General features: G+C 26.6%; 1 protein-coding gene across 2 annotated transcripts; it reads right to left on the minus strand.

Annotated features, from left to right (window-relative positions):
• Positions 1-704: 704 nt before the first annotated feature.
• Positions 705-26,231, minus strand: LOC135922989 (nuclear cap-binding protein subunit 1-like). Of its 2 annotated transcripts, none has more exons than XM_065457563.1 (22): positions 26,133-26,231; positions 26,001-26,086; positions 25,859-25,959; positions 25,735-25,819; positions 25,620-25,691; positions 25,468-25,575; positions 25,379-25,426; positions 25,255-25,328; positions 25,052-25,124; positions 22,747-23,082; positions 13,977-14,074; positions 13,581-13,644; positions 10,897-11,007; positions 9,924-9,988; positions 8,428-8,565; positions 8,245-8,372; positions 7,809-8,033; positions 7,565-7,679; positions 4,048-4,141; positions 3,676-3,906; positions 1,734-1,880; positions 705-978 (listed from the first exon to the last, which is right to left on the minus strand). In XM_065457563.1, the coding sequence occupies exons 1-22, from the start codon at positions 26,182-26,184 to the stop codon at positions 745-747; spliced, it is 2,685 nt and encodes an 894-aa protein (XP_065313635.1). In that variant the 5' UTR covers positions 26,185-26,231; the 3' UTR covers positions 705-744. The 2 variants fall into 2 exon arrangements, with proteins under 2 accessions (XP_065313635.1, XP_065313636.1); XM_065457564.1 differs by having other exon boundaries at positions 707-978; positions 7,809-8,012.
• Between the last annotated feature and the right edge of the window lie 1,112 nt (positions 26,232-27,343).

The raw sequence follows: 27,343 nt of genomic DNA on the forward strand, positions 1-27,343 counted from the left end.
TTAATTTTTCCCCAAAGTCTTAAGGCTCATAAATATTTCCTCTATAACTATCTATTTTTACAAACCATTTTATAAATTAATTGTGTTAGAAAGAGAAATTTATTTCTATCAAGCTGGTCTATTAAAATTTTAAAAAAAATCAGAGATTTACCAAGTTCTACATTTGTTTCATGTATAAATTGTGTGACCCAACCCGAAAATTTTTTATGCATGAATTGCTCGGCCTTGCCCATTATATTTTATAAAAAATTTGCCTGGCCCGAGGGCAGGGTTTTACACATCTTAATAAATTATAAAAGTGATGGAGGAATATATGAATATTTTAGCCAAATTTTAAAATAAGTATAGAATGAAGTTTTAAATAATGATGAAATAAGACACGTGGATAATATGACAAAAAACTATAAACACATAAATACAAATAATGACATTTTGAAAATTGTTATTTAAGTGATTTTGGAGTGAGAACGACGGCATCAAGGTCAAAGTCGGAGATGACACTTTGAAATTAACGCAGAAAGCGGTATATAAATAAGATGGCCTAATATATAGGAACTGAATTGAATAAAAAAATCATTGTTTATTGTTTCGAATTATAAAAATATCTTTCAATATATTTTATTAACTCAATCCATCTAGATAGAGAATATTTTATAAAAAAACAGATATAATGTTAGTGTTTTATTTAATGTAAGTTTTATATAAAAGCAATCATATACACTTTTTTTAATATAGTTTATTTCTTTAGGATGTAAGAGCTTTAAATTGCTTGAATACCGAATTTATTCTTTCATCGACATCACTAGTAAAAAGCAGACTTTCCAAAGAATTCATAGTGTCGGGTTTGTTAATTTGGTTGGAAAAATGAAGGAAAATTTGTTGCAATCTTCCAGAGGTATATTTATACCAAGGAGTACTGTAGTTAATGCTTTCGTTGTCGCATTTGACTAGATATTCGCCAAGGACTATAATAAATCTCTTTGGAATTATTAAAAATAAATTTAAAAAAACAAAATATAAAAAAAGAATAAGAAAAATTTCGGGGGTGTCACTAGTCTTTACAGGGAGCTCAAAAATTACTTTTTAAAATTATTTTCAAAATGACCTCTTTTTTAACTAGTATTATCTAAAATTACCTTCTTTTTTAGCCAACCTTATCCAAAATTACCCTTTTTTAAGCTAATATTATCAAAATTGCATCTGGTATAAAAAAAATTCTAAATTTTTCAGGGGCTCGAGCCCCTGCGCTCCCTAGTGACGCTAATGTCTTTTATATTATTTTATATAACGATTCCAAATTAAGCTTATTTTTTAAAAATAATGTATTTTGGATGAACAGATTTTTAATATGGGATTAGTCCGATAGTATATTAATAATGAATTTTTTTTAAATCATGTTATTTATGTTTTTTTTAAATTGCGATAGGTTATTAGCTTTATAGGTAACATTTTTACTCTATATCCTATAGGACATTTTTACATGTTTTTATTAAATATCTGATCTGCTGTTTAAAAATCTGTGTTTGTATTTCTTGTATTTCAAATAGTACCGATTAAAATTATAAAATTTTACTTATGCGATTTTGAATATATTTTTTAAAAAGCAAAAATATTTGAGTTTATCTAAAACTCTGTTAAAATTTAAAAAGGATTCTAATTTAAACAAGAACGTGAAAATTTTTTTAAACTCTTAGAATCGATATTCATAAGTAACAAAAACAAAACACATTTACTTGCAATGAAATCAATAGGAGTCTTTTTTGTTCGTTTTTAAGAGCTTCCATTTTTTCCTCCATTCTTTCAAGGTCTTCGGGTGTTACGTTTTGATTATCATTCTTATTGGAGTCGTCATCAATTACGTCCATGGATATATCATCCTCCTAAATTATAAAATTTTACATAATACTTTAATAAGGGGAAATGAAAATTAACCATTTTTGGCAATAAAAGCAATAATGCTATTATGTGCCGGCTTGTCAATTGGTTATGCCAAAAAGGCCGCCGTTTTTGAAAATCACGCTGGCCGGCGTAAATTTTTTCATATTTTATACATTTTATTCTAATAATTGGTCAACATCACTGTTGTAATTTTTTTAATGTCAATCAGGATTTTGATGAATTCTTATTTTCTACCTATTTTAAAATCATAATTATTTTGACATCATTTAAGAATTCAATCAATCAAAAATTCCAAAAGTTGCCATAATCTTACATATTTTTTTAATGAATGCATCTACATTTAATAAATCTATAAATAATTTTAATATTTTAGAAGTAAAATATAAAATCATTCTTGGAAATTCTTTGGTTTCTTATACTTAAAAAATTGATAATAAAACAATTTCCATAAATTTTGACAAATTTTACTGTAATTGTTGGTTAGAAAAGGCTACTGTAGACGATAATGATTCGAATAAGCCCTTTTCACAGTATATTTTTTCAAATATTATTTTCTCCTAAGCCAAAATCTTTATAAGTTAAAATATAAGTTTTGTAAAATATAATCTAGCTATAATTCAAAACTTTTCAATCAACATTAGTACAGGAAATTTGTTAAAACACTTAAGTGGCAAGATTTAAAAAATATTCTAGATTAAATCCCATACAGATTCTAAAACCTCTAAAAAATGGCTCCTAGCTAGAAAATATGTGTTATTATGTGGTGTTAACGTATTATCCTTCCAATCCATTGATGATATAGGAATGATAGATTTGTTGAAGGTATCAAATTTATAAAAAAATAGATATATTATTTAGAATACTAATTCCCATTTTTATTAAACAAGAACAAGATCTACCTCTGTCTTTTTGATCTATTGAAATAGCTTTGGCTGCTGAGGGAGGTTTACAATAATTTAATTTCGTAGCCATGTCAACAATATGATTCAACATAGACATGAATAATTTTAATAACCTTAGGTGACTTAGAACAAGAATGCCACATTCTTCTTGGAAAACGCCATTCACAAGATATGGATGTTCTAAATTTAAAGAAAAGAAGGGTGAACTTCCTAATCTTTCTATGCTCGCCAAAAAATTCTTTTTATTTAGGCAACTAACAAACCCAGTGAAAGAGTTTATTTCTACCGCTGAGTTGAATTCAAGGAGATTATCATTATGACCCAAAAATTTAGATAAAATTATTTTACACATGATAATTATAAAATTACAAAATCGATTTTGGATATATGCTTAATTTTCTCTCAAATAAAGGATATAAAAAATATGCCGAGATATCTGTAGTGTAGTGTATATTGATTAAATTTTTTTCAATAAAAATTGATAACTGCGCCGATTTATGCCGCTTTTGTTGACGGCGGCTAAAAATTGGTATGCCGCCGATAGTTTCGTCGGCGCTCATGTCTATCTATAATGAACATGAAGGTAATTAAAAATATTTCAGCAATTGCATACATTTATTTATAAATATTATATCCATTAAAGTTTAAAAACAATAATAAATTTTATTTGTAATTCTTTTATATATATATACTTTTATATAATTATCATTAAATTTAACTTCTAATAATATGCAATTTGATTAACCTCGATAATATAATATTAAATGTAGGAAAGTTATAATATTCTATTACAAATATAATATTCAAATTATAACCTTTTAAAATATATAAGATATTAAGATATAACAATAAATTTAACTAACAAAATAATAACCTTTTCAAAATCTCCAGATATCTTGAGCCGTTTTTTGACGTCTAAAATATCTTTCTCGGCATTCTGTACCCTTTTAATGATTCTCCCCAAACAACAATGCACGATTATATTTTCCCAGATATATGATTTAGTAAAATCTTGTGACATTTCGTCCGAAAAAACCCAATTACAAACCATAGCTGGATTAAGTAGCTGTGTCTTGATCATTTTCTCGATAATTATGGTTACGAACTAAAAATGTATTAGAAAATTAGAGAATAAATTCTACAATATACATGATATTTTACATTATATTTATAATCGATTTATATCAAAAACAGATAAATTAAGATAATATATTAAACTCAAAAAAATATTAAAGAATTTGGTTACTTGAGTATTGTTTCTCCAATAGTCATATAAGGACCTAAGTATAACGTATTGATGTTCCTCGAATTCAGATATTTGTTTAAAAATGCTAAAATACCTTTATGAATATATTTTAAAAATTTGGCATTATTTAAAAGCAGACAGGGCATTTTGCATTTCTGTGTTGTAGTAAAAAAAACTGTTCCATTCTTGGAACGGTTCTGAAAAATATATAAAATCAATTATTACAAGATTAATAAATTACCATATAAGGTTGTGATAAGTTATAAACCTGAGTATGAGTGTAGAAATATGCATTTAACACATTTACTAAAAATATACGAACCAATTAAGGGGTGAATCAGTTAAGCTTATTCAAACAATCAGTTGCAATTTAAGTTGATGAAAATAATATTATATTTGCCACGCTATGGCTATCAGAGACCTTCATGGGCCAGGCTAGCCCACATGCCAATATCATATTTTCTAGGGTCTGGGCCGGTGGGTCTTAAAAAAATTTTTTAATGGGCTTGTGCCTAAAACTATTAAATTTAAATTATTTAAAACAGTTGTTAATTTAATGAAATATTGCCTTTTTTTCTTCTAATAATAATAAATTTCAGTATTGTAAACAAAATGATTGCCTAAATATATTTAAATATTGTTAATTTTCATTAAATAAAAAAAAATTAAATTTTTGTATACACGGGCTTGGGAAATCTTTGTGAAACTTATTAAAGGCTGAATTTTTTTTAACATTAAATATGGGCTAGGCCGATCTTAAGCCAATAAATTTTTTACTGCGGGCCTAGGCCGGGCTTGGTCACAAAATGAAGGCTCATGAAGGTCTCTGATGGCTATCCATCCCAAAGTTTTTATAATACCTTTATATAGAAATAGGTGCCATTCCAATTCTATTGTTTTTTTAATATAATCTTTTTATTTATATTTTAAATATACGTTTTGATTAATTGCTAAATTTTATTATTATTATGATTTTATAAGGTGCTTAATCCTGAAAATTATTCATAAATTACTATAAAAATTATTTTAGAATAATGTTAAAATTATCAAAAATCTATATTTATTTCTTATAAGTTTTATAAATATATTCAATATTTGGTCCATATTAAGATTAATTCAAAGATACAGTTTATAAATATTAATTTATGTAATAAAATAATAAATCATTTTTAATATTAAAATTTAATTTTTAATTATAAATTTTATATACAGAATGTAATAATTATCATAAATTGGCAAATATTGATAACATTATAAATACTTTTTAGCTAATTTAATATTAGTTAATTTAACAATGGTTTATTTATAAATTTCACAGAAAAACAGATGTAATGTAAATAATTCTGCCGTATGAAATTCCCCAGGGCATATTTTTTAAAATTGTTTTTATTTTATTATATTAATATAAAATATGTATGTGTAAAAATGTTAAATTAATTTTGTAAAAATTTAATTTGAATCAAAAATCTGATTTAATCAATAATTTATTTTTTTAAAAAATCATGATTTTGCCGACCCTACATAGAAGTAAAAAGAAACTTTTAGATATTATAATATATTTAGATGCTATAATTTAAATATAAGAAGATTAATAAATCATCTGCATATTTTTCTATTTTTAATTGTCAATAATTAATGCCACTAGGTGGGGGGGGGTGAAGTGCTTTCGGGAGTTGCCTTATCAAAATTTCGAATATACAAATTTGAAGCAAATATAAATATATATTAATTTTTAAAGATTTTTCGGGCCTAGGCAAATTGAAAAGTCTAGTGATACTCTTAAATTAATATAACGAACATTAAATATCATTTTTCTAATTTTCCCTAACTGTATACATACAAATTCTACTTTCCTTCACATTAATTTACCCAAAGGTTCAGTTTCAGTTGGTTGATGATACTAATTTATATTAAAATATATTAACTAAGACAACGAAGAAAGAAAATATAAAGGAAAGTTCTGTATGAAATAGGGCAGTGCCGATCCACATATTTTTCACTGATCCGATCCGATATTGCTTCAAAACCGATCCGATATTTATACTGATTTTTCACCATTCCCTATTGAACCAAATGTAATTAAGAAATCATTATTTTTTATGCAAAAAATAATTATGCATTTAATTTAATTTTTTTATTTCTACAAGACTTATTAAATAAAAATATATTTAATAATATATCCATTTTATGTTGGTATGAATTATAAAATTGTAATATTTATTAAATTTTTTTAATAAATATGAGAGCCTCACGATTTTCTAGCATTTTGCAAAATTATCTTTGTCTTTTGTAAAATATTTCCATAATTCAGATATCATATTTAAAAAAATTCTTTTATTAAAGTATAAATAATAAAATTGGCGTTATTATTGGTGTTCCTTTCTATTTTTATAAAAAAACTTTTATAATACTATAAATTTATTTTTAAAAAGTAATAAAACTTAGAGGGTGTTTGTTGTGTATTTGCATTGTTTAAAAAAAAATTATTTAGAAAATATAATAATGTAAAATAAATATACATACATAAAAAAACAAAAAAAAGAAAAGTAAAAAAATCAGATTGTTTTTACAGGTATCGGCCCGATCGATATTTTGGAAAACGCTAAATATCGGTGCCGACCCGATCCGATATTTAATATAGGCACAGCCCTAGTATGAAATAAATTTATTTTTTAAAAAAAACTACAATAAAATTAGGGGTGTAACGATACCACTTTTTGAAGGCCGATCCGATATTCCCGATATTAAATTGATATCGGCCGATTACCGATCCGATATCATATCTAATTTTGTATTCTGTAAAGATACCAATTTTTTAATATACTTTTTATTAGTATAACATTTATAATTTAACTATACCATAACATATGTCATTTAAATATATTATAATGATCAGTTATAGTTTATATTCAATTCAATTCTAAAAGTATATAAAATATTTTTATAACATTAATCTATTTACATAATAAGTAATAAACAAAAATATTATGAAATTTGAAATAAAAATTTAAAATTAATATATCGAAGATTTCTTTTTAGAAATATCAAATTTATCAGAGATCAGTCTAAGGTGATGGAGACTGTCAATATCACTAGCTTAACTAAAAACAGATCCTGAAAAGATTATTGCATACATTTATAAACAGAATGCGAATAAAAATAACAATAAGGCAGAATTTTATTAACTAATTATTACTATTAAAAAAAATTAAAACATAAAGATGGATTTCGATTTTATATTTTATTTTTAGTAAAAACGCCATTTTTTATCGGATCGGAATTTTTTTAATAATTGTCGATAATCGATATTTTAAAATGGGTGAAATATCGGCCCGATCCAATCCGATATAAAATATCGTTACATCCCTAATAAGGATTATAAAAAATAAATAATTCTAAAAGGAGAGCAATTCCAAAAATAAAATTACTACTAGAAATGGATTTCAAATTGACCGCCATTGAGTAAAAAAAATAACAATTTTTTAAAGAAGTAATAAAAGAATGTCAAAATAAAAACTTTGCTATAGCACTGAAGGAATGACTGAAGGACTTATTCCCGTGATGTAGGATAGTTTCCGTAAAAACAGCGATTTTAAGAGCCGTGTATTTGCCAAATATTGCTTTATCGTGATCTTTAAAAGAAATGAATTTTTATTCATTCTTAAAATAACAATATTCTAAATATACACCTTTTTCTATCTCTTTCTATATTTTTCTTCCTTTATTTTATCTAATCATGAAAATATTATTAAATCCAAAACCTTCTTGTTCATAATTCACTTCCATGGCAAGTTTTTCCAAAAATGTCGTATTATCACTTTGTGAAAGCATGGCACTAATGGTCTCGTCCGTAAATTGAGTTGACTGCAAAACATTTATGATATTATTAAAATCTTCTTTGCGTTTAAAGGCCTGCATCAAGGATTTAGCCAAGATTTGAGTAGGGTTCAGGGAGATTTCTTCATCTTTAATCAATTTCATAAAAACTAAATTAAGAAAAAAAATTTAGTCGACCTTTATATTCTACTCGAAACATACGATTTTACTTTAATCTTAAAAATGCTTAAAATCCTAAATTAAGTTAACTTGCCTATTCATTTGTAGAAAAATTTTAAATCAAGTCTCATTTGACATCTTTTAAAGTGAAGATCAAAAGATGTATAGCGTTCAAGATTTAAAAAAAGGATAGAAAATTACTTTGAACGTCGGTCTTGGCGTCGCTAGCTCCCTCAAAATAAAACCTAAACAAGTGTTCATTACGTAGTGGTAACAAGACTTTAAAACTTTCTGGCACAATTTCAGCTATTCTTTGGTAGTAAGATAGCCTTCGAGGGTTAGAAAAGAATGAGGTAAAAATTAAGTGTTAAAATAAAAGTTAACCTGATGCATTTTGTCAAGGTTTCATTAATAAATTTAGGTTGAGACATTTCAAAATCCTGTTCCAAACAGGTCTCCCAGTCCTCCCAACTCCATTTAAACTGAAAGTTACTGAGGTGGTGAGAAAACCAAGTTATAAAGCTATCATTATTCATAAAAAATATATGTAATTATTATGCGTAAATATAAATATAGTATATATTAAACATTCTAAAAAATAGGCAAACTTCGTTTATCAAGTTGCTGCCTGAAAATAATTATGTTTTTCATGCAATAAAATATCTTTCTACCTTCTTTTGGCCCAACATTTTAAATATTATATTAAATGATTTGGAAAAAATTGAAGTTAAATTTTAAAAATAGTAAAATATAAATTCAAGCTATAATCCCAGACTAGAGAAGTGGAAGATGTAGTGGGCCTGGATCCCTATTTGAATCAGGGTGTTCATAATTAATAATTATATTAACTCATTGTTAAAGATACACTACACTAATAAATTTAAATATATTTTTATTCAATTAAATTTACATTCAGCCCTTTCCAAACAATATATATTCTAAGACGATTTCCCAAGCAGCAATTTTTCTTATTTCCAAACAAAATACAATAAATTGCTTGCATAATATAGGAACAAAATTCACAAGTTTAAAAAAAATATATATTATTATGCAAAAAACTGATTTAAAATTAATTAGACTGTTTGGAAATAAAATAAATTACTTGAAACGTGTCCAGAAAATAGTTTTGTTTAAAATGACCTTCCATGCCTAACCCTGCATTCACAGTTAGAGTGAATTTGTGGTGCAGTATATAAAATATGATATAAATATAATAATTCCAGAAAATAGTTTTATTTATATACTTCGCCACAAATTCACGCTAACTATGAGAGTAAAAGAATTAAATATTTCTAGTACTAGCGATAAAAAAATGGATCTGGTATATATATAAAGAAGTAATACAATTGATAGTTTTATCAGTCATAGTTCCTAGAACAAGAAGAACTTAATCGCTATAAAGAAAATAATATTAACTTCTTTTTATTTAATTTATGATTTTTTAAATGGAAAATCTCAAATTTATATTTTCACTCATATTAACTAATTTTTCCTTTACATAATCTTAATTTTCTTCATATTAAAATTTATCTTGGACCCTTATACTTTGGCCCATCTCAATCTCTTATTTTCCCTATTTACTTGATCTCAATATTCCTGTCAATATAAAATTTATCTTGGCCAAAAGATCTAATTCTTTCTAAAAAAATCGTACTCCTATAAAGTTAATTTAAATCTAGTTAGTAATTAACCAAGACAAACTCAAACATCTATCTCTAATTGACTCAAATCTAGATATTTAGTTGCAGCATTAGTTCGACTGAGTTATAGTAATTAAAATACTACAAGCAGTGAGTCCAATAAATTTACTGATCATTAATACCTTATCGGGAATAATATAATAAAAATAAATGTATTCAATATTATAAAACATAACAAACCGATCGGTGGGCACAATATGCATGTAATCTAGCCTTTCAAACAGTAATTCGGTCGCTTGGGCAAGCTAAAAAAATATTTAAATTACGGTAGATAGTAGAACCTTTTCAAAAATGAATACAAATCAAATAATTATTTGTATTCGATTCTTAGTATAAGTCAGAGATGTGTAGGCCCAGCCCGTTTTTTAATTTTTTATTATACCTGGGCTGGGCCTAAAAAAATTATTTAAACACCCGGACCAGGCCTAAAACATTTTAGAAAAATACCAGGGAACTGTATAATTTAAACCAAAATTTTAAAAGACCATTATTAGATATAAAAATTAAAAATAAATATATTTTTAAAAAATCCGAGCCAGGCCTTAAAATATAAAACCCAGGCCTGACTAATAAAATATTTTTAAGAAAAATTAGGGCCCGGCTGTGCAAATGGTACCTAAGCAGGTCTTTGGTATTCGTATTTGCATGAATAGTAAATTATACTATTCTTATCTGGCATAATTACAAATAGTAAATTTTTAATTAATTCAAAATAATCGAATATGAATAATTCATTATTCAATTCGTTTTTTTATATGCCTAATAGATATAGATATTTAACCCTTGTACAGACAGGTCTAAACTGCATTGACAATTTCAGGCCGGTATTGTTCAAGACCGATTAAGGGTTCTAATAAGTATGTATAGGAAAAAATGTGAAACCTAGATATAAGTGAAAACAATTAATTTGTGCAGGTGGAAAAGTGTGATTGAAAAATTAATCAAGAAATTGAATTCTAAATAATTTTTTATTTGTTGTTTTAAAATGATGTTCTGAGTGAAAATATAAAAATTAAATTGCTTTGGAATATTAGATATTCAAAAAATAGTATTCATACAGACATAGATACGTTTCAACTTTTAAAAAATATATTTATAATTTTTATACCTTTTATTAAATAAAATAAAAACATCCAATTTATTAATATATTACCACAGGGGGTAAAGAGCTTGGCTGTAATTTGCATAGTTCTATAAACAAGGCAGCATACATAGCTTGGATGTGACGGGGGGAAGGTAGGTTGAATAATTCGGCAAATAAGCACTTTTTAAAATTGTATTTTATAGACAATTATAAAAAAAAATATTATATAATTGTGATCATAAGTGAAGCAATTGAGCTTTGAAGTTATATGCAGTATAAAAGAGATGCTAAGTGCCATCTCGTTTTTTTTTCTAAAATTTATCATAGTAGTCTGAAGCTAATTTCTTTTATTACGGTAAATATACAATATCATAAATTTAAGCACCCCTTCTAGTTGTAGGAATTTATTTTCATGAACACTACATATAGAAGGTTTGTGCCAAGGTGAATGTTTGGAAATGAAGGTGAGTGCTAGGTGTGAATTTGATAAGGCACTGACGTTATGCCAAGCATCAGGTATAAATGACAAGCTGCGAAGAAAGCCTGGTTGAAGGCAACTGAGGATATCTGCAAATGGACTAGACCTCTAGTCACAAAAGGACATAATGGTCAGCAGTTAAGGCTGTGCACGAGAAAGGGATGTGTTACAAAAGATGGTATGAAAGAAAAGCGGATAGTGATAAAGATGTACAAGGAGGCAAAGAACAGGGGTACGCAAAAAATGGTAGTGCATGTAAGGAAGGAGAAATACGTTTTGGATTAAAAAACAGAGGGTGAAAAGCAGGATTTGGTAGGCGCAAAGTGTCTGAAAAATATTGAAGAAAAAATTATGATAGTAATGAAACTAAATGTCTGGAAGAAAACGGAAAACTATTGAACAAAATAAATGAAGTTAGTTGGGCAAAGGTAGAAGGACCTAATTAAAGGCATGAATAAAAAGAAATTAAGTATTGAAAAAGTTGAAAGCAGCAGATTCAATAAGAGTGGTAACAAAGGGGTTCTGAAGACTGATGAGATGGCTTACGAATTTAAGCAATCTAAAAGTTATACAAGGAACTACCGAGAATTAGAGAAGTGTAATTAACACGATATACAAAGGAAAAGATGATCCATTATATCGCGGGCCATAGGTATTTGAGTGTTAGAAAAATGGGTGGATAAAGGAACAAACGAAAATCGATTGACGTTTAGCGCACCTGGTACTCCAACAGGTGCAATTTGTGTGAACGAGTGGAAATAAACTATATTATGTGTTTGATATGGTATAAAATGAGGTCACTAAATGGGTCTTGAAAAAATAACGTGGTAGAATGGCTGGTTACTGGCGTGATGATCTGTGTAGGAGCACAAATGTGCTTAAAGGATGATGGAGATAGTGAATGCTTTGAGTAGATGTAGGACTACATCAAGGATCCAAGTCTGTTACTATTTATCATGGTAATGGATATAATAGCTAGAGATAAGAGAAGAATTCCTCAGAAGATTTTATATGCTAATGGCAAACAGCGAGGCAGAAGTTATAAAATTCTTGGATGGCTATGGACACAAAGGGCTTAAAAATGGATGTATAAAAAACAAAGGTAATGATTAATGGGAAACTTTATAGAACGAATCAAGTTGCTGACCTTGTGGAAAAGAAGTTACTAGAAACTCAATTCAATATGCCAACTGCCAAAAATGTAAACATAAAAGATGTGGAGATAAAGTTAGTCTGAAAATAGCTAACTTTCCATTTATCTGTAGTACATGTGTGAAAGGGGTCCATGTTTATAACGTAGATAAGGTGTAGACTGAAGTTCGGCATGAGATTTACTTTGGAAATTTTTGTTATTTTGGTCATATGCTTAAAGCTTATGGAGGTGTTGATGCAAGTATCAGATATGTATTTGAGAAATTTAGAAAAATATCAACTATTTTAACAAATAGACTCTCTATGACGTCAAAGGTTTACATAATTTGTGTGAAAAGACATAGTCTATGGTGGCATAACATGAGCCATGAAAATGGCACAAGAAGCCAAACTGGGAAAAAGCAGACAAGAATGGTTAGATGGATGTGTGGGATATTGAAAGAAAAAACAACCAAAGAAATGTGAGAAATGATTGTATAGAAGTGATTAGAGTGGTGATGAGAAGAAATAGACTGAGGTGGTTTAGTGATATTGAAGGAAAGATAATTGGGTGAAGAGATGCACCTTGATGGAAGTTGGGGGATCAGGACCTTGAGGACACAAGATTAGTAAAGGTAATAACAGATGATATGAGAAACGAATCTTACTGAAGAAAGAGGATTAGAGGACAAACTGACTTACCTGGGTAAACCTAAAAAACCAACATTAAATGAAGATAATCCTTCTTGTGTGTCCAGAGAATATATGTAGTTTTTAACTATTTTAAAGAAATTCTGCTTAGCTTTGATAAAAACATCAATTGAGCCGATTATTAAAAAACGGTGAAATCAAGATTTTACCCAACAAATATTAACTAAGCCTCCCGGTTTCGCTAAATGATGGTAGAAAGGTGTGGCCCACTTTTGGCAAAATCTTGAGGAGGTAATTTTTTTGTAAAAATCTTGATTTAAACATTTTTTAAAAAATCTAGTAAATCTAGATTTTTAACATTATATCCAACTTCTTAAACAAAATAACATATATTGCCTGAGAACAAAAAAGTTATTATAATTTGCATATTAAGGGAAACATGTATGATCTAATCTATTAAAATATTTGCCAAAAAATTTAAAATAAATAGTACTTCAATGATCATGTAGTTTAAAGGGATCTTGTTTTTCATTCGATAACTGAGTAATTGTGCCGCACTGATTAAAATTGTTTTTGATTTTAAAAGATATGCATGTATTAAAAATGAATCTTAAATTTGAATAATAAAAACAAATAAAATTTGCATATTAGTGGTTGGTGTGCGCTATGGGAAAAATTTATTAGCAAAATTATTTTATAGATAGAAAAAAAATAATTATGGGTCTGGCCAAAAAACCTTTTAAGTAATTTATACAAGCCAGTTTGTGCTGGCGGATTTCCATACATATTAGTTAGCTAATTTCTAATTATAATTTAGTGCTAAAATTAGTATTTTATCCTACCTTTATAAAAAAATCCCAAACATATATAAGCACATGTTGGTATATACCATTGTTTTCTATCTTTAAAATTAGCCTTAATGATGGAATGCATATCTCTTGCTATCAACCATTTGTCTATTGAATTGACTTTGGGCCAATTGTACCCCTGAGTGAAGAATATGAAAAGATATATAAAATTTATATATAATACTGAATCATCATTCCATAAAATGGTGATAATAAATTTTGATAAATTAATCAAGTATAAGTGATAAATACAATAAATAAATATATAATACAAAAAGACAGACAACATGTAGTTTGGTTAAATTAGTTTATTAGTTGTCCCTTATTTGATAAGTCAAAAAAGGTACATGTCATCTTCACCACTGCATTTTTTTCAAAATACGTTTTTTTGAATTAATGGGTTAATCTAAAAGTCAGCTATCATCTAAAAAATTGTGTAATAACCAATAAAAATCAGTTTTGCTATCAAATAATATAACCACATATTTAAACCAAAAAATAAACAAGTCATCAAAACCTAGTAACTGTTCATTTCAAAACTTATTTTATATTTTTTTGAAATTTTAATCAAATTTTACATAATCAAAATGTCGTAAGATCTTTTTTAAAAATAAAACCAAATTATTGTATTACATAACGGAAGATGTAACCTGAGGTATTGTTTTGTTAAAAAAAATTATTTTTGCTATCAGAAGACTTGAAATTTTTATATTGATGATATAATTTATACATTCACTTATCTAATACCCATTTTATATTATAAATTTTAGAACAGATTTGCTAATAATCTGCATATCTTAGAATGCAATTAATCCTATGGATATTGATGTAAATAATAAAAATGAAACAGGGGTAGGACAAGAAAATTACCAAAACTCAATTTTTGAAGAATTTGACCGAATGGATTGGAATTTATGGAAAATTTTCGTGAATTCCCTTGATAATTATAATTTAATCTAACATAAGAAAGTAGGCGTAAAGCCACCTGGATCATTATTTAAAGAAGAATTAAGGGGATTTTATGTATAATCATTTTTTTATCTTCACATCTTTCTTTCAATTTCCTTCCTGGACTTCCATTTTATTTATATTTTATTATGTAAATTTATATAATAGAAAAACTTTGTTTACTTTATAACAATTTTATCAAGTAATTATTTTGTAGTGTAAATAATATATTTTATTATAAACAATATCAAGGCTATGATTTTTTTGGGAAGTAAATTTAAATTAATCAAAAGTGTCAGTGTTTTGCAAATATATCTTTTTATTATAAGTTATCAAATATATTCTCATCATCAAATCAAAAAAATAGTTATTTTATTTTTAAATTGCAAATCTTAGTTTTTTTTAAAAATTTATTAAACTAACTTATAAATTTTGTTTATATATTTTTTAGTAAATAAATAAAAGATATTTTGTTAGAGTATTATAATGTAACTAAAGGGGATTCTGAGTGCAAAACCTGCCACATAATAAAAGATTCACACACCTGGAAAAATATTTAAGAAGACATCATTCTATAATCTTTGAGGAATACATAAATATAAAAATCAATTTTTGGAAGAAGACACTGTTACAAAGTCTACTGTCAGTATTGTAAAGAAGGATGAAAATAATAATGAAAAATTTTGATTTAATAAAGCATTCATATTGTAATGCCTGAAGAGAATTTGATGAATGCTTTAGTTGAGTTAGTTACAATAAATGGAAGACCTTTCAATATTATTGAGGATTCTGGTTTAAAAATTTTTATTAATCCTAATAGTAAGGCAATTGGAATTTGAGATCTGCAAAAGTAGACCCAGAATGAAACTATTTGTTTTAAAAAAAATCGGGTTCGGGCTGTGTTGAACTTAATATTTTTTAGAAAATTCGGGCCTGATGGGTCGGGCTTTAGATTTTTTTTTAAATATATTTAAATTTATCAATTTTATGTTGAATTTTTTATGTAAAATAAAAATATTTGATTTTATTTATAAAAACTAGACGCCATATAACATATATCGCTTATTTTGAGTAATTATAATTAATTTCTATATTTAAATAAATTTGGGCAAGGCAGGTAAATTTTTTTTAAAAAAATCCGGATTCGGGCTGGGCTGGACAAAACTTTTTTTTTAATTTCGGGCCAGGCCAGGCTTGAAAAATTAGGCCCAATGCTAATTAGAATATCAATATACAGTTTTAAAATTAAAGACCTATAAGTTAATTAATCGAAAAAAATACAAGCAAAATAATAAAAGAAACAAACAATAAATTAATTTCATTAAAAATTGATTCCGTAAAAATATTAGGGAGAAATATTCTAGGAATAAATATACAGTTTATAAAATGAAATTATATAATTTGAGAAATGTAGCTATGAAGGAGATTGAAGAAAGTTAGTGTTGTTAAAACGCCGCGATTCGCGACCCCGACCCAAAGCTCGGGTCGTTTTATTCGACTCCGACTCAATGTTTGGGTCGTTTTTTTCGACTTCGACCCGAGTTCAAGCCGAAAAAAACGACTTCAACCCAAAATATGGGTCGTTTTTTCGACTTCGACCCAAGTCCAAGCCGAAAAAAACGACCTCGACCCAAAATATGGGTCGTTTTTTACGACTCCGACTCAAAATTTGGGTTGTATTTTTCGACTCAAACTTGAAGTTTGGGTCGTATTTTTCGACTCCAACTTGAAGTTTAGATCGTATTTTTCAACTCCAACTTAAAGTTTGGGTCGTTTTTCTGACTCAGACTCAAACATCGGGTCGTTTTATTCAATCCGACCCAAAATATGGATCGTTTTTTTTAAAGACGCCTTAAAGTTAGGGTTGCTTTTTTTCACCTAACCAAATATCTAGATCATTTTTTTCGACCAAAAGTCAAATAACATTTAGTAGATATTAATATTATAGGCGGGAAAGTTTCTTAAAGCTTATTTAAATTATAACTCTCTGGATTAACTATTCCATCAAAGTTATTTTTTAAAATTTTTAAGTAAAGATGTACCATAGAAAAGAGCCATTTGTTATGATGGTTATTTTTGAACTTTTTTAAATGAAATAGATAAAAATATATATTGTAGACATGTTAAATCAAAATTTCAGTGAAGATGTACCATAGATAGGTGACAATTGTCATAATCGCTATTTTTGAACTTTTTCAAATTTTTTTAAAGGAAATAGCTAAAAATATATTTTCTAAACATCTTAAATTTAAAATTCAGTGAGGATGTATCATAGATAGGTGACAATTGTCATAATCGTTATTTTTGAACTTTTTTCAATTTTTTTAAAGGAAATAGCTAAAAATATATATTCTAAACATGTTAAATTTAAAATTCAGTGAGGATGTATCATAGATAGGTGACAATTGTCATAATCGCTATTTTTGAACTTTTTCAAATTTTTTTAAAGGAAATAACTAAAAATATATATTCTAAACATGTTAAATTAAAAATTCAGTGAGGATGTATCATAGATAGGTGACAATTGTCATAATCTTTATTTTTGAACTTTTTTCAATTTTTTTAAAGGAAATAGCTAAAAATATATATTCTAAACATGTTAAATTAAAAATTCAGTGAGGATGTATCATAGATAGGTGACAATTGTCATAATCGCTATTTTTGAACTTTTTCAAATTTTTTTAAAGGAAATAGCTAAAAAAATATATCCTAAACATGTTAAATTAAAATATCAGTGAGGATGTATCATAAATAAGGGACAAAAAATGGTTATTATATATACGAGTAGTTAGGTACATAATAATTTTTAAGTGATAAAATGAGATGCTAATATATTTCTTGTAATTTTAATTTATAATAAAATTCTTAAATATGTTATTGTCATAGACTGGGTTAGAAAATCAACTATCACATAAACTCCTATGTTTTATTCATATTATATTTTTAAGTTTGAGGATATTAAAATATTTCCTCTTTGAAGTTACTAGTTAGGATAAAATTTACTTGGCACATCTTACAATGATATTTATACCTTGTTTTTTTTTTCGAGAATAAATTTTATGCGATATCTCATGAAGGAAATTACATATCGTTGTACAGAGAATTAACTTTGTATATATTATCTTCACCCATTTCTTTTATATCAATCTCTATCGATGACATTTTAAATTATATTGGAAACTAGATTGTGTAGATTTCTAAATATTAATTTTTAATAAGATGCTAGAATTAATTATAGATATATCTTAATAATTTGTATATGCATTTATTATTTAAAATCTCTCGTTTTAACCCTATTTAGCAAGAAAAATATTGACTAATCCTGAAAATTGGACAACTTTTATTAATAAAATTTATGTTACTCTTTAAAATTAAATTATAATTTTAAAAACAAAAAATGAATAAAAAAAAATTAAAATTTAATTTGGCTACCCTCAAAAATAATAAAAAAATTTGGAAAGTTAAAAAAAATGATTATTAATCATATCCCTATCCCTAACAATGAAGAAAAGAAAAAATCTCAACAAATTTGCCGTCTAGCTGGCACCACGCCAAGTAAAATAAAATATCTTTTTTAATTTTAGAATTTAAATAGTCACTTCACTTCCATATGGAATTTATAAACTAATAAAACAATAAAAATTTTTTATAAGTATTTGCGATTCCGGATGCATTTTTTTAATATAAAATATGAATTTTTTTAAATATAATTTAGTAATTTTGGAGAGCCATATTTTTCAAAAATGTAGTGTTAAGTCGAGTTTTTTTAAGTCGTACTGTAATTCTTAGCGTTTTTCGTACTTTTGCATGATGGCTAAAGATTTTTTGTCGCAGCAAAGTACATCCGTTGAGAGTGAGCGTGTCTTCTCAAGAGGGGTGGACACCGTAACAAAGAAAAGAAATCGCATGGCCTCCGAAACACTTAAACAGTGTTTATGTTTAAATTCATGGGATATCAATATCATGAGTAATAAATTTTATATATAATTTTTATATCTATATATATTGTTAAATTAAATTTTTTGTACATTAATAAATATATATAATTTAAATAAAAATATTTAAACTATAAATGTATCAAATATTTTAGATGTTTTGAGCTTAGTATTCTTGTTTCAGGCTGTTGTTTTTTATGAATACTGTAGAATATTAGTGTTTTAATATTATTTGACTTTAAATTGATAACTAAAATAGTTTTTGATATTAAGATATAGAATTTTGAACACTTGAGAAAAATTACACATTAAAATTGATACTGGGATTAACTTTGAACCATGTTATAAAGCGCTTACTTTTTTTCAGGCGTTAATTATTCACTATTTTATTAAGAAGAATATTATGAGAGCAATTTTTCTCATAGATTATATAAAGGTATAGATATCTATTATCAATTTCAGGATTAGTCAATATTTTTCTTGCTAAATAGGCTTAAAACGAGAGATTTTAAATAATAAATGCATATACAAATTATTAAGATATATCTATAATTAATTATAGCATCTTAATCTTTTAAATTAATATTTAGAAATCTACACAATCTAGTTTCCAATATAATTTAAAATGTCATCGATAGAGATTGATAAAAAAGTTATGGGTGCAGATAATATATACAAAGTTATTTCTCTGTACAATGATATGTAATTTCCTTCATGAGATATCGCATAAAATTTATTCTCGAAAAAAAAACAAGTATAAATATCATTGTAAGATGTGCCAAGTAAATTTTATCCTAACTAGTAACTTCAAAGAGGAAATATTTTTATATCCTCAAACTTAAAAATATAATATGAATAAAACATAGATGAGTTTATGTGATAGTTGATTTTCTAACCCAGTCTATGACAATAACATATTTAAAAATTTTATTATAAATTAAAATTACAAGAAATATATTAGCATCTTATTTTATCACTTAAAGATTATTATGTACCTAACTACTCGTATAAATAATAACCATTTTTTGTCTCTTATCTGTGATACATCCTCACTGATATTTTAATTTAACATGTTTAGGATATATTTTTTTAGCTATTTCCTTTAAAAAAATTTGAAAAAGTTCAAAAATAGCGATTATGACAATTGTCACCTATCTATGATACATCCTCACTGAATTTTTAATTTAACATGTTTAGAATATATATTTTTAGCTATTTCCTAAAAAATTGAAAAAAGTTCAAAAATAGCGATTATGACAATTGTCACCTATCTATGATACATCCTCACTGAATTTTTAATTTAACATGTTAGAATATATATTTTTAGCTATTTCCTTTAAAAAAATTGAAAAAAGTTCAAAAATAAATATTATGACAATTGTCACCTATCTATGATACATCCTCACTGAATTTTTAATTTAACATGTTTAGAATATATATTTTTAGCTATTTCCTTTAAAAAAATTAAAAAAGGTTCAAAAATAACGAATATGACAATTGTCACCTATCTATGATACATCCTCACTGATTTAATTTAACATGTTTCGAATATATATTTTTAGCTATTTCCTTTAGAAAAATTTGAAAAAGTTCAAAAATAGCGATTATGACAATTGTCACCTATCTATGATACATCCTAACTGAATTTTAAATTTAACATGTTTAGAATATATATTTTTAGCTATTTCCTTTAAAAAAATTGAAAAAAGTTTAAAAATAACGATTATGACAATTGTCAACTATCTATGATACATCCTCACTGAATTTTTAATTTAACATGTTTAGAATATATATTTTTAGCCATTTCCTTTAAAAAAATTTGAAAAAGTTCAAAAATAGCGATTTTGACAATTGTCACCTATATATGATATATCCTCACTGAATTTTAAATTTAACATGTTTAGAATATATATTTTTAGCTATTTCCTTTAAAAAAATTGAAAAAAGTTCAAAAATAACGATTATGACAATTGTCACCTATCTATGATACATCCTCACTGAATTTTTAATTTAACATGTTCAGAATATATATTTTTAGCAATTTGCTCTAAAAAAACTCAAAAAAGTTCAAAAATGTCGATTATGACAATTGTCACTTATCTATGGTACATCTTCACTGAAATTTTGATATAACATGTCTACAATATATATTTTTATCTATTTCATATAAAAAAGTTCAAAAATAACCATCATAACAAATGGCTCTTTTCTATGGTACATCTTTACTTAAAAATTTTAAAAAATAACTATGATGGAATAGTTAAATCAGAGCGTTATAATTTAAAGAAGCTTTAAGAAACTTTCCCGCCTATAATATAAATATCTACTAAATGTTATTTGACTTTTGGTCGAAAAAAATGATCTAGATATTTGGTTAGGTGAAAAAAAGCAACCCTAACTTTAAGGCGTCTTTAAAAAAAACGATCCATATTTTGGGTCGGATTGAATAAAACGACCCGATGTTTGAGTCTGAGTCAGAAAAACGACCCAAACTTTGAGTTGGAGTCGAAAAATACGATCTAAACTTCAAGTTGTAGTCGAAAAATACGACCCAAACTTCAAGTTTGAGTCGAATAATACGACCCAAACTTCAAGTTGGAGTCGAAAAATACGACCCTAACTTCAAGTTTGAGTCTAAAATAGGACCCAAACTTCAAGTTTGAGTCTAAAATAGGACCCAAACTTCAAGTTTGAGTCGAAAAATACGACCCAAATTTCAAGTTTGAGTCGAAAAATACAACCCAAATTTTGAGTCGGAGTCGTAAAAAACGACCCATATTTTGGGTCGAGGTCGTTTTTTTCGGCTTGGATTTGGGTCGGAGTCGAAAAAAACGACCCATATTTTGGGTCGAAGTCGTTTTTTTCGGCTTGAACTCGGGTCGAAGTCGTAAAAAACGACCAAAACTTTGAGTTGGAGTCGAAAAAAACGACCCAAAATTTGGGTGAGCTCTGTTCGAGCCGACTCGGCTAAGCCGATTAACAACACTAAAGAAAGTACAACTATAAAAAGAATGCATTGCAAAATATTTAAGAACTCTCACAATTGCAAGAATATTAAAATAAATGAAAAGGTCAATGGCAATATTAGATCAAGTTTTATTGAGTATTGAGCAAATACAGATGGCTAAAGACTATCTAAAGAATTTATAGCATACATAAAACTCCATTATTTACAACATATTGGAGGCTATGACAATACCTGGTTGTAGATAATAATGATAGCAACATTGATGATCTTGAAATCTTACTTTTAGATAGAGAAAAAAAATCTAATTATCATCATATAGAAAAGAGAAACAAAAAACATCTTTAATAAAAAAGTTCTCAGAAGTTAAGAAAATAAATAAGGATACAAATATTTTAAAATTCTGGGATGAAAATTCCTTAATATACCCCGAATTATATATTTTATATAGAATCGTCATGGCTGTACCAGTGACAGTACAACATTTATGTATTATAAAGATAACTATCTATTTTAGGTCAGTGTAGAACGTGTGTTTTCTTCTTTAAAATATATATTGTCTAATTTACGTGGATCTCAAGATATTTTAGAAGATATTATGAATATGCGATTGAATAAAACATTTAAAATTCATTTAAAAATTTTTTATTTATAAATTATGAATGTGTATATATGAAGTATAATAATAAATGAATGAAAAAAGGTCTTATTTTGAAACATTTTTTTATGTTCTCTAAACCCTGAATACGAATTATATCAAAATGTTATAAAAATAGATACCGATACCTCTAAAATAGTATCTAAATACATCTCCTTTATATGAGATTGTATCTAGATACATCTCCTTTTTATGAGATTGTATCTAGATAGAGATGCGACATTTTTTATTGTAACTTCTCTGGTAATTTGTTAATGAATATTACAATTTTGAGTAAAAAATTAATATAAAAATTAAAGATTAACCTCTGGTATATCGATCTGCTCGAACAAACAAAATTCTATGGTAGGTATAGGATAAGAATTGTGAGGATTGTGAATGGGAGGTATTATTGTGGGTAAACTATGCTGCAATGCTTGAGAAAGTTCGTGTTCAAAGGTCACATATGGTGGAACATTTAATAGAAAAGTGGGATTGAAGGTATCATTATTATCGTCATCCTCGTTTAGCAAAGAAGAGTCATGGTCAAATGGTAGGGGGCGTTCTTTTTTAGATTTGGGTAGTTCTCTGGAAGTCGAGGAGTGATGAGTGGCACAAGATAAAAGTAGCTTTTTCAGAATTGACCATAAATTGTCCAAGCTCTTTATAAATAAAAATGATGAAGTAAATTCAAGGATTACTTTTCTGCCTATATGCATTTTAATCTATATGAAACAGGAACTAGCAGGCATGGATTCAAAACCGATCCTTATGACTGGTATTTTTTATCGAACCTTAACCTTTAAATAATTTTCTATCCAAACTTGAACTGCCCACTAAAAATTCTAAAGAACTCATGATTTTTTATTATAAAATAATGTGAAGCTAGGTGTATAATACAGCAAAAATTAATGCCAGTATCCATGGTAGTCCAAACAGTATTGGGTAACCACAATTGGTAATGTTTAGTTTATATTCCCAAGTTGCCCCTTACCATAGTTTCACCAAGAACGTCCTTGTTTAATATCATAAATTAACAATAGTTTTGGTCTGCAAAATTTTCATATAATATTGTATTCCAATTAGAGGTCAGCAATGGGTGAGTTTTTAGCCAAACTTCCCTCTTGTTAGTTGGGAATTTTCTTAACCTACCCACTTATTTTATCGCAATTTATCTATAAATTATGTTTAACCTGTCAGCCCACCTAATGTTTAAAAATTATTTTAAAGGCTGGTGGCTCTTTATTTATTTGTTTTGATGCATTTTTAATTAAACGTATATAATATGCAATATTATGAAATAAAAATATTATTTTTAATAAATTGAAGTCTGTTCTGCTCATTTCACCTGAAAAATATTAAAAATTCACCTGCCCACACCCATCCATTATTTAAACCCACCCAGTGTTGAAAATATTTTAGAAACCCTAACCACGCCCATCCCAAGTATGGGTTGGTGTGGGCAATGCAGACCTCTAATTCCAATTACCCATACATGTGCACCCATATCATAATCAAATTTAATAGGTACTCCTGATACAAAACATTGAAATGAGATATGAATTCTTCCACAATGTAAACAGCCATTGTTCCTATATGTATTATTATCAACATTGTTATTATTATTGTAATAATTAAATCTCCCTTTTCTTTTATAATGTGGGTACTTTTGATTAAAAGGATTTCCTTGATGATTATTCTCCAATTGCTCTTTATGTTTATTACCCTTTTTTTACCTTCATATTTGTAATATTGTCATCAGTTTCTTCCATTTTCAAATATAAAACTTGTTGAAACTTACCCTTTCTCTCAGCTCATGATTCCATGTGGGAATTTGGTGTATATCTTTCTCAATGTTGTCATTTATATTCCTGCAAACAACTGATTTTCTAATCTCCAATCAAGGTATGATTCAAACTTATATTCTTGTGGCACTTTTTTTTAAGACACCTTGAAAATTCTGTTTCACAATTCCCCAATTTCTATGGGTCTAGCTTCCCTACCTATATCATCATACTTTAGTTCTTTCAAAATTCCTGGATATATAAGACTTCATCTCTGGCAAATTACCAATCCTCATGTAGGCAAATAATACAATTTTATTGGTGTTTTTATCTACCAATATTCCTCTTATCTCCAAAAAATCCTCCATATATTCAATATATCCTTAAAAATTGTTTTATTGACCAAAATTATCAAATTTTACTTGGATAATTATTGCTTCAAAATTCTTTTTTTACTTGAATACCATTCATTTTACTTAAAATATTAATTTATTTCTTATTCATTAAATCTTTGATTCATAACTTTTGTCAATTACAGTAGTTGGTTTTTTTTCTTTATTCATAGTAATTATATACTCATTCATCACTATTAAAATAAATAAATATACTTTTTTTATTGCATATCACAAACATAATCATAATATATATAATAATCAGATAATTATTGAATAATAATCTTATATAGCATTAATCACAGTTCAAGGTTTTGGTTCACAGCCCTATGCTACCATTTTTATTATACCAAAACATTCTTTGTGTAATATTATTTATTTTTGCACAAAAAAATTGAGTAAAAATTGAATTTCGAAATTAACTAGATTTAGAATTCAATATGATAATATTAAACTTCTGGTTGTTGGGGTAAAGAATTTGAAGGAGACCAAACTTGCAACAAAGGAACATAAGTTTTTTTTCTTTTACTTTTTAATATAACAAGTAAATATAATTTATTAATAAAAATATTTTAAAGATTGAAAATCAATTATTTTTCAATTATTGGTAAAAAAAATTACTAAGAAATCTAAACATTATGCAAAATTGTTTTGAAACCTCATGTATGATTCAATTTTTGCAAACAATTTTTTCATTTCACTTTCTTTTTTGTGCTTAAATTCTTTTCCAATCTATGATATAGCATCCTTTATTGTTATAAATATAAATATAGTCAACTAACCAATGGTAGAGAAGCTAATATTGTATATACATACCAGTCAGCTCTTACCTAATAAACTTATTCAATCATATGGAATTATTATGTAAAACCTGAGGATTTCCCTCTTCAGAAATAACATCCAAAAAATTTTCAAATAGATTTAAAATTGAATTTAATATCAAAACATTTGCATTTACTAAATCTGCCAGGAAACAGACCTAAATATATTTATAACATGTAAAAATTAAATGTTAGGATAAACTATATTCAATGATGAATCAAAATCACAATTTCTCAAATTTTCTTTTAGCTTTTTAACAAGTGCTTCCACAATCTAACAAAAGTTAATATTGAAGTTTTTAACAAAATAATATTACTTCTCCTCCAGCATCACTATTTTTGGCATTCAATAAACCAACTAAAGTTGAATAAATACATAATTTTTCAGGACTCTTAACAACACTAAAATCAATATTATAATTTGGAAAAATAATATATTACCAGTGGCATAATATATTGATTATTTTTGTTTTAAAAGATGAAAAATCAGCATCTAAAACACGAGCTAATCCTTCAATTTTACTTTCCAGGGACGATGATGTCTACAAAATATATATATAATTAATTATCGTCAAGTGTAAACTTTTTCTCCAACCCTTGTAATAAGAGATTCAAGCCTTTTTTCAATTTCAGCAACATCTGATGGTCTCATTTTCTTTTTGTTATAATCTTTTATACTTTATATAAGGCATTAACCCAAAATATTATAATAAACCTTTTTCATCGCTTTCAGAATTATCGTGTTTTCTTGTTCTAAAAGTTGACATGTTTTATAAGATAATATGACACGTACTATAAAATGGCTTATTAGCACCTGCCAAAATTGTTAAAGACTTAGGGTTAGGAATAGGGTTAGGGATATGGTTAGGGATAGGGATAGGGATAGGGATAGGGATAGGGTTAGGGATAGGGTTAGAGCAGTGACCCCTACACTTTTTGAGGGATAGAAGCAGAATACCCCCCTAAAGTACCCCCCCCCCATTGTAAATTATTTTTTGACACCAATAAATTTCAAAAATAATTTTTATTGCATCAATATTTATTATAATATAAATATAATGTAAAAAATATATGCTTTAAAAATATTATTTTTAAATTAATAATTTAGATAAATTAGGGGAAGAGAAAGCAAAAGAATTTATAATTTCATCAATATTTAATTGTTTAAATAAATTATTTTCCATTGATAAAATGGTTAAATTATTAAGAAATGGATCTTTCATGACACTACGAAGTCTTGTTTTAATTTTACTCATGACCCTTTCGGCAGTACATGATGTAGTAGGAATAGTTAATAAATATTTATATAAAATTGTTAAATTTGGGAAAGCAGAAAAATTTATAAGCAGACGATAAGGTAAAATAAATGAATAGTTTCTCCAGTCTGAATCATTCATCTCAGAATTATTATCATCATCAGAAGAAGCTAAATAATGTATTAGTAAAAATATCTTAATTAAATAAATTTACAATTCTCAGAATCTGACAAATCTTCTTTAACCTCTAGGTCACGAGTAATAATTACGTCCCCCGTTTTAGCCATTTTATAAATATTTCTAAACATCAACATTTCCTCAAAAACTTGACTTGTATTTAATTGATAAAATTCACAGATATCCTTGATATCATCTTTAACAATTGCCTTTTCCGCCATTCCCTTTGGGGTAAAAAATGATGTTTGACTCAAAAATTTTATCGATTCATCGTTAAATCTTTCACTAAACTGCATATCAAGTGCAGCATAAAACACACTGATTTTAAAGCTAAAATAAAATATTATATTTAATGATGAAAGTATATATATACCTCTCCTTTTTGGATTGTAATGTTTGAAGTCTTAAAATTTCAAAATCAAAAGGTAAATTTCTCTTCTTTATAAAATCTTGGGCCTTTGAAAAGACATCCAAAAATTCAGTGTTATTATCA

The sequence above is a fragment of the Gordionus sp. m RMFG-2023 genome, chromosome 1, assembly GCF_954871325.1.
Source record: "Gordionus sp. m RMFG-2023 chromosome 1, tfGorSpeb1-WG-v2, whole genome shotgun sequence".
In the NCBI taxonomy this organism is placed as follows: domain Eukaryota; kingdom Metazoa; phylum Nematomorpha; class Gordioida; order Chordodea; family Parachordodidae; genus Gordionus; species Gordionus sp. m RMFG-2023.

Coding starts and splice junctions, on each gene's coding strand:
- LOC135922989 (XM_065457563.1), bottom strand. CDS start 26,184: ATGTCAACTTTTAGAACAAGAAAACACGATAATTCTGAAAGCGATGAA. Junction 26,087..26,132: donor TTCTGAAAGCGATGAAAAAG/GTTTATTATAAT, acceptor AAAGTATAAAAG/ATTATAACAAAAAGAAAATG. Junction 1,881..3,675: donor TATCTGGAGATTTTGAAAAG/GTTATTATTTTG, acceptor TTTATAATTTAG/GAGGATGATATATCCATGGA.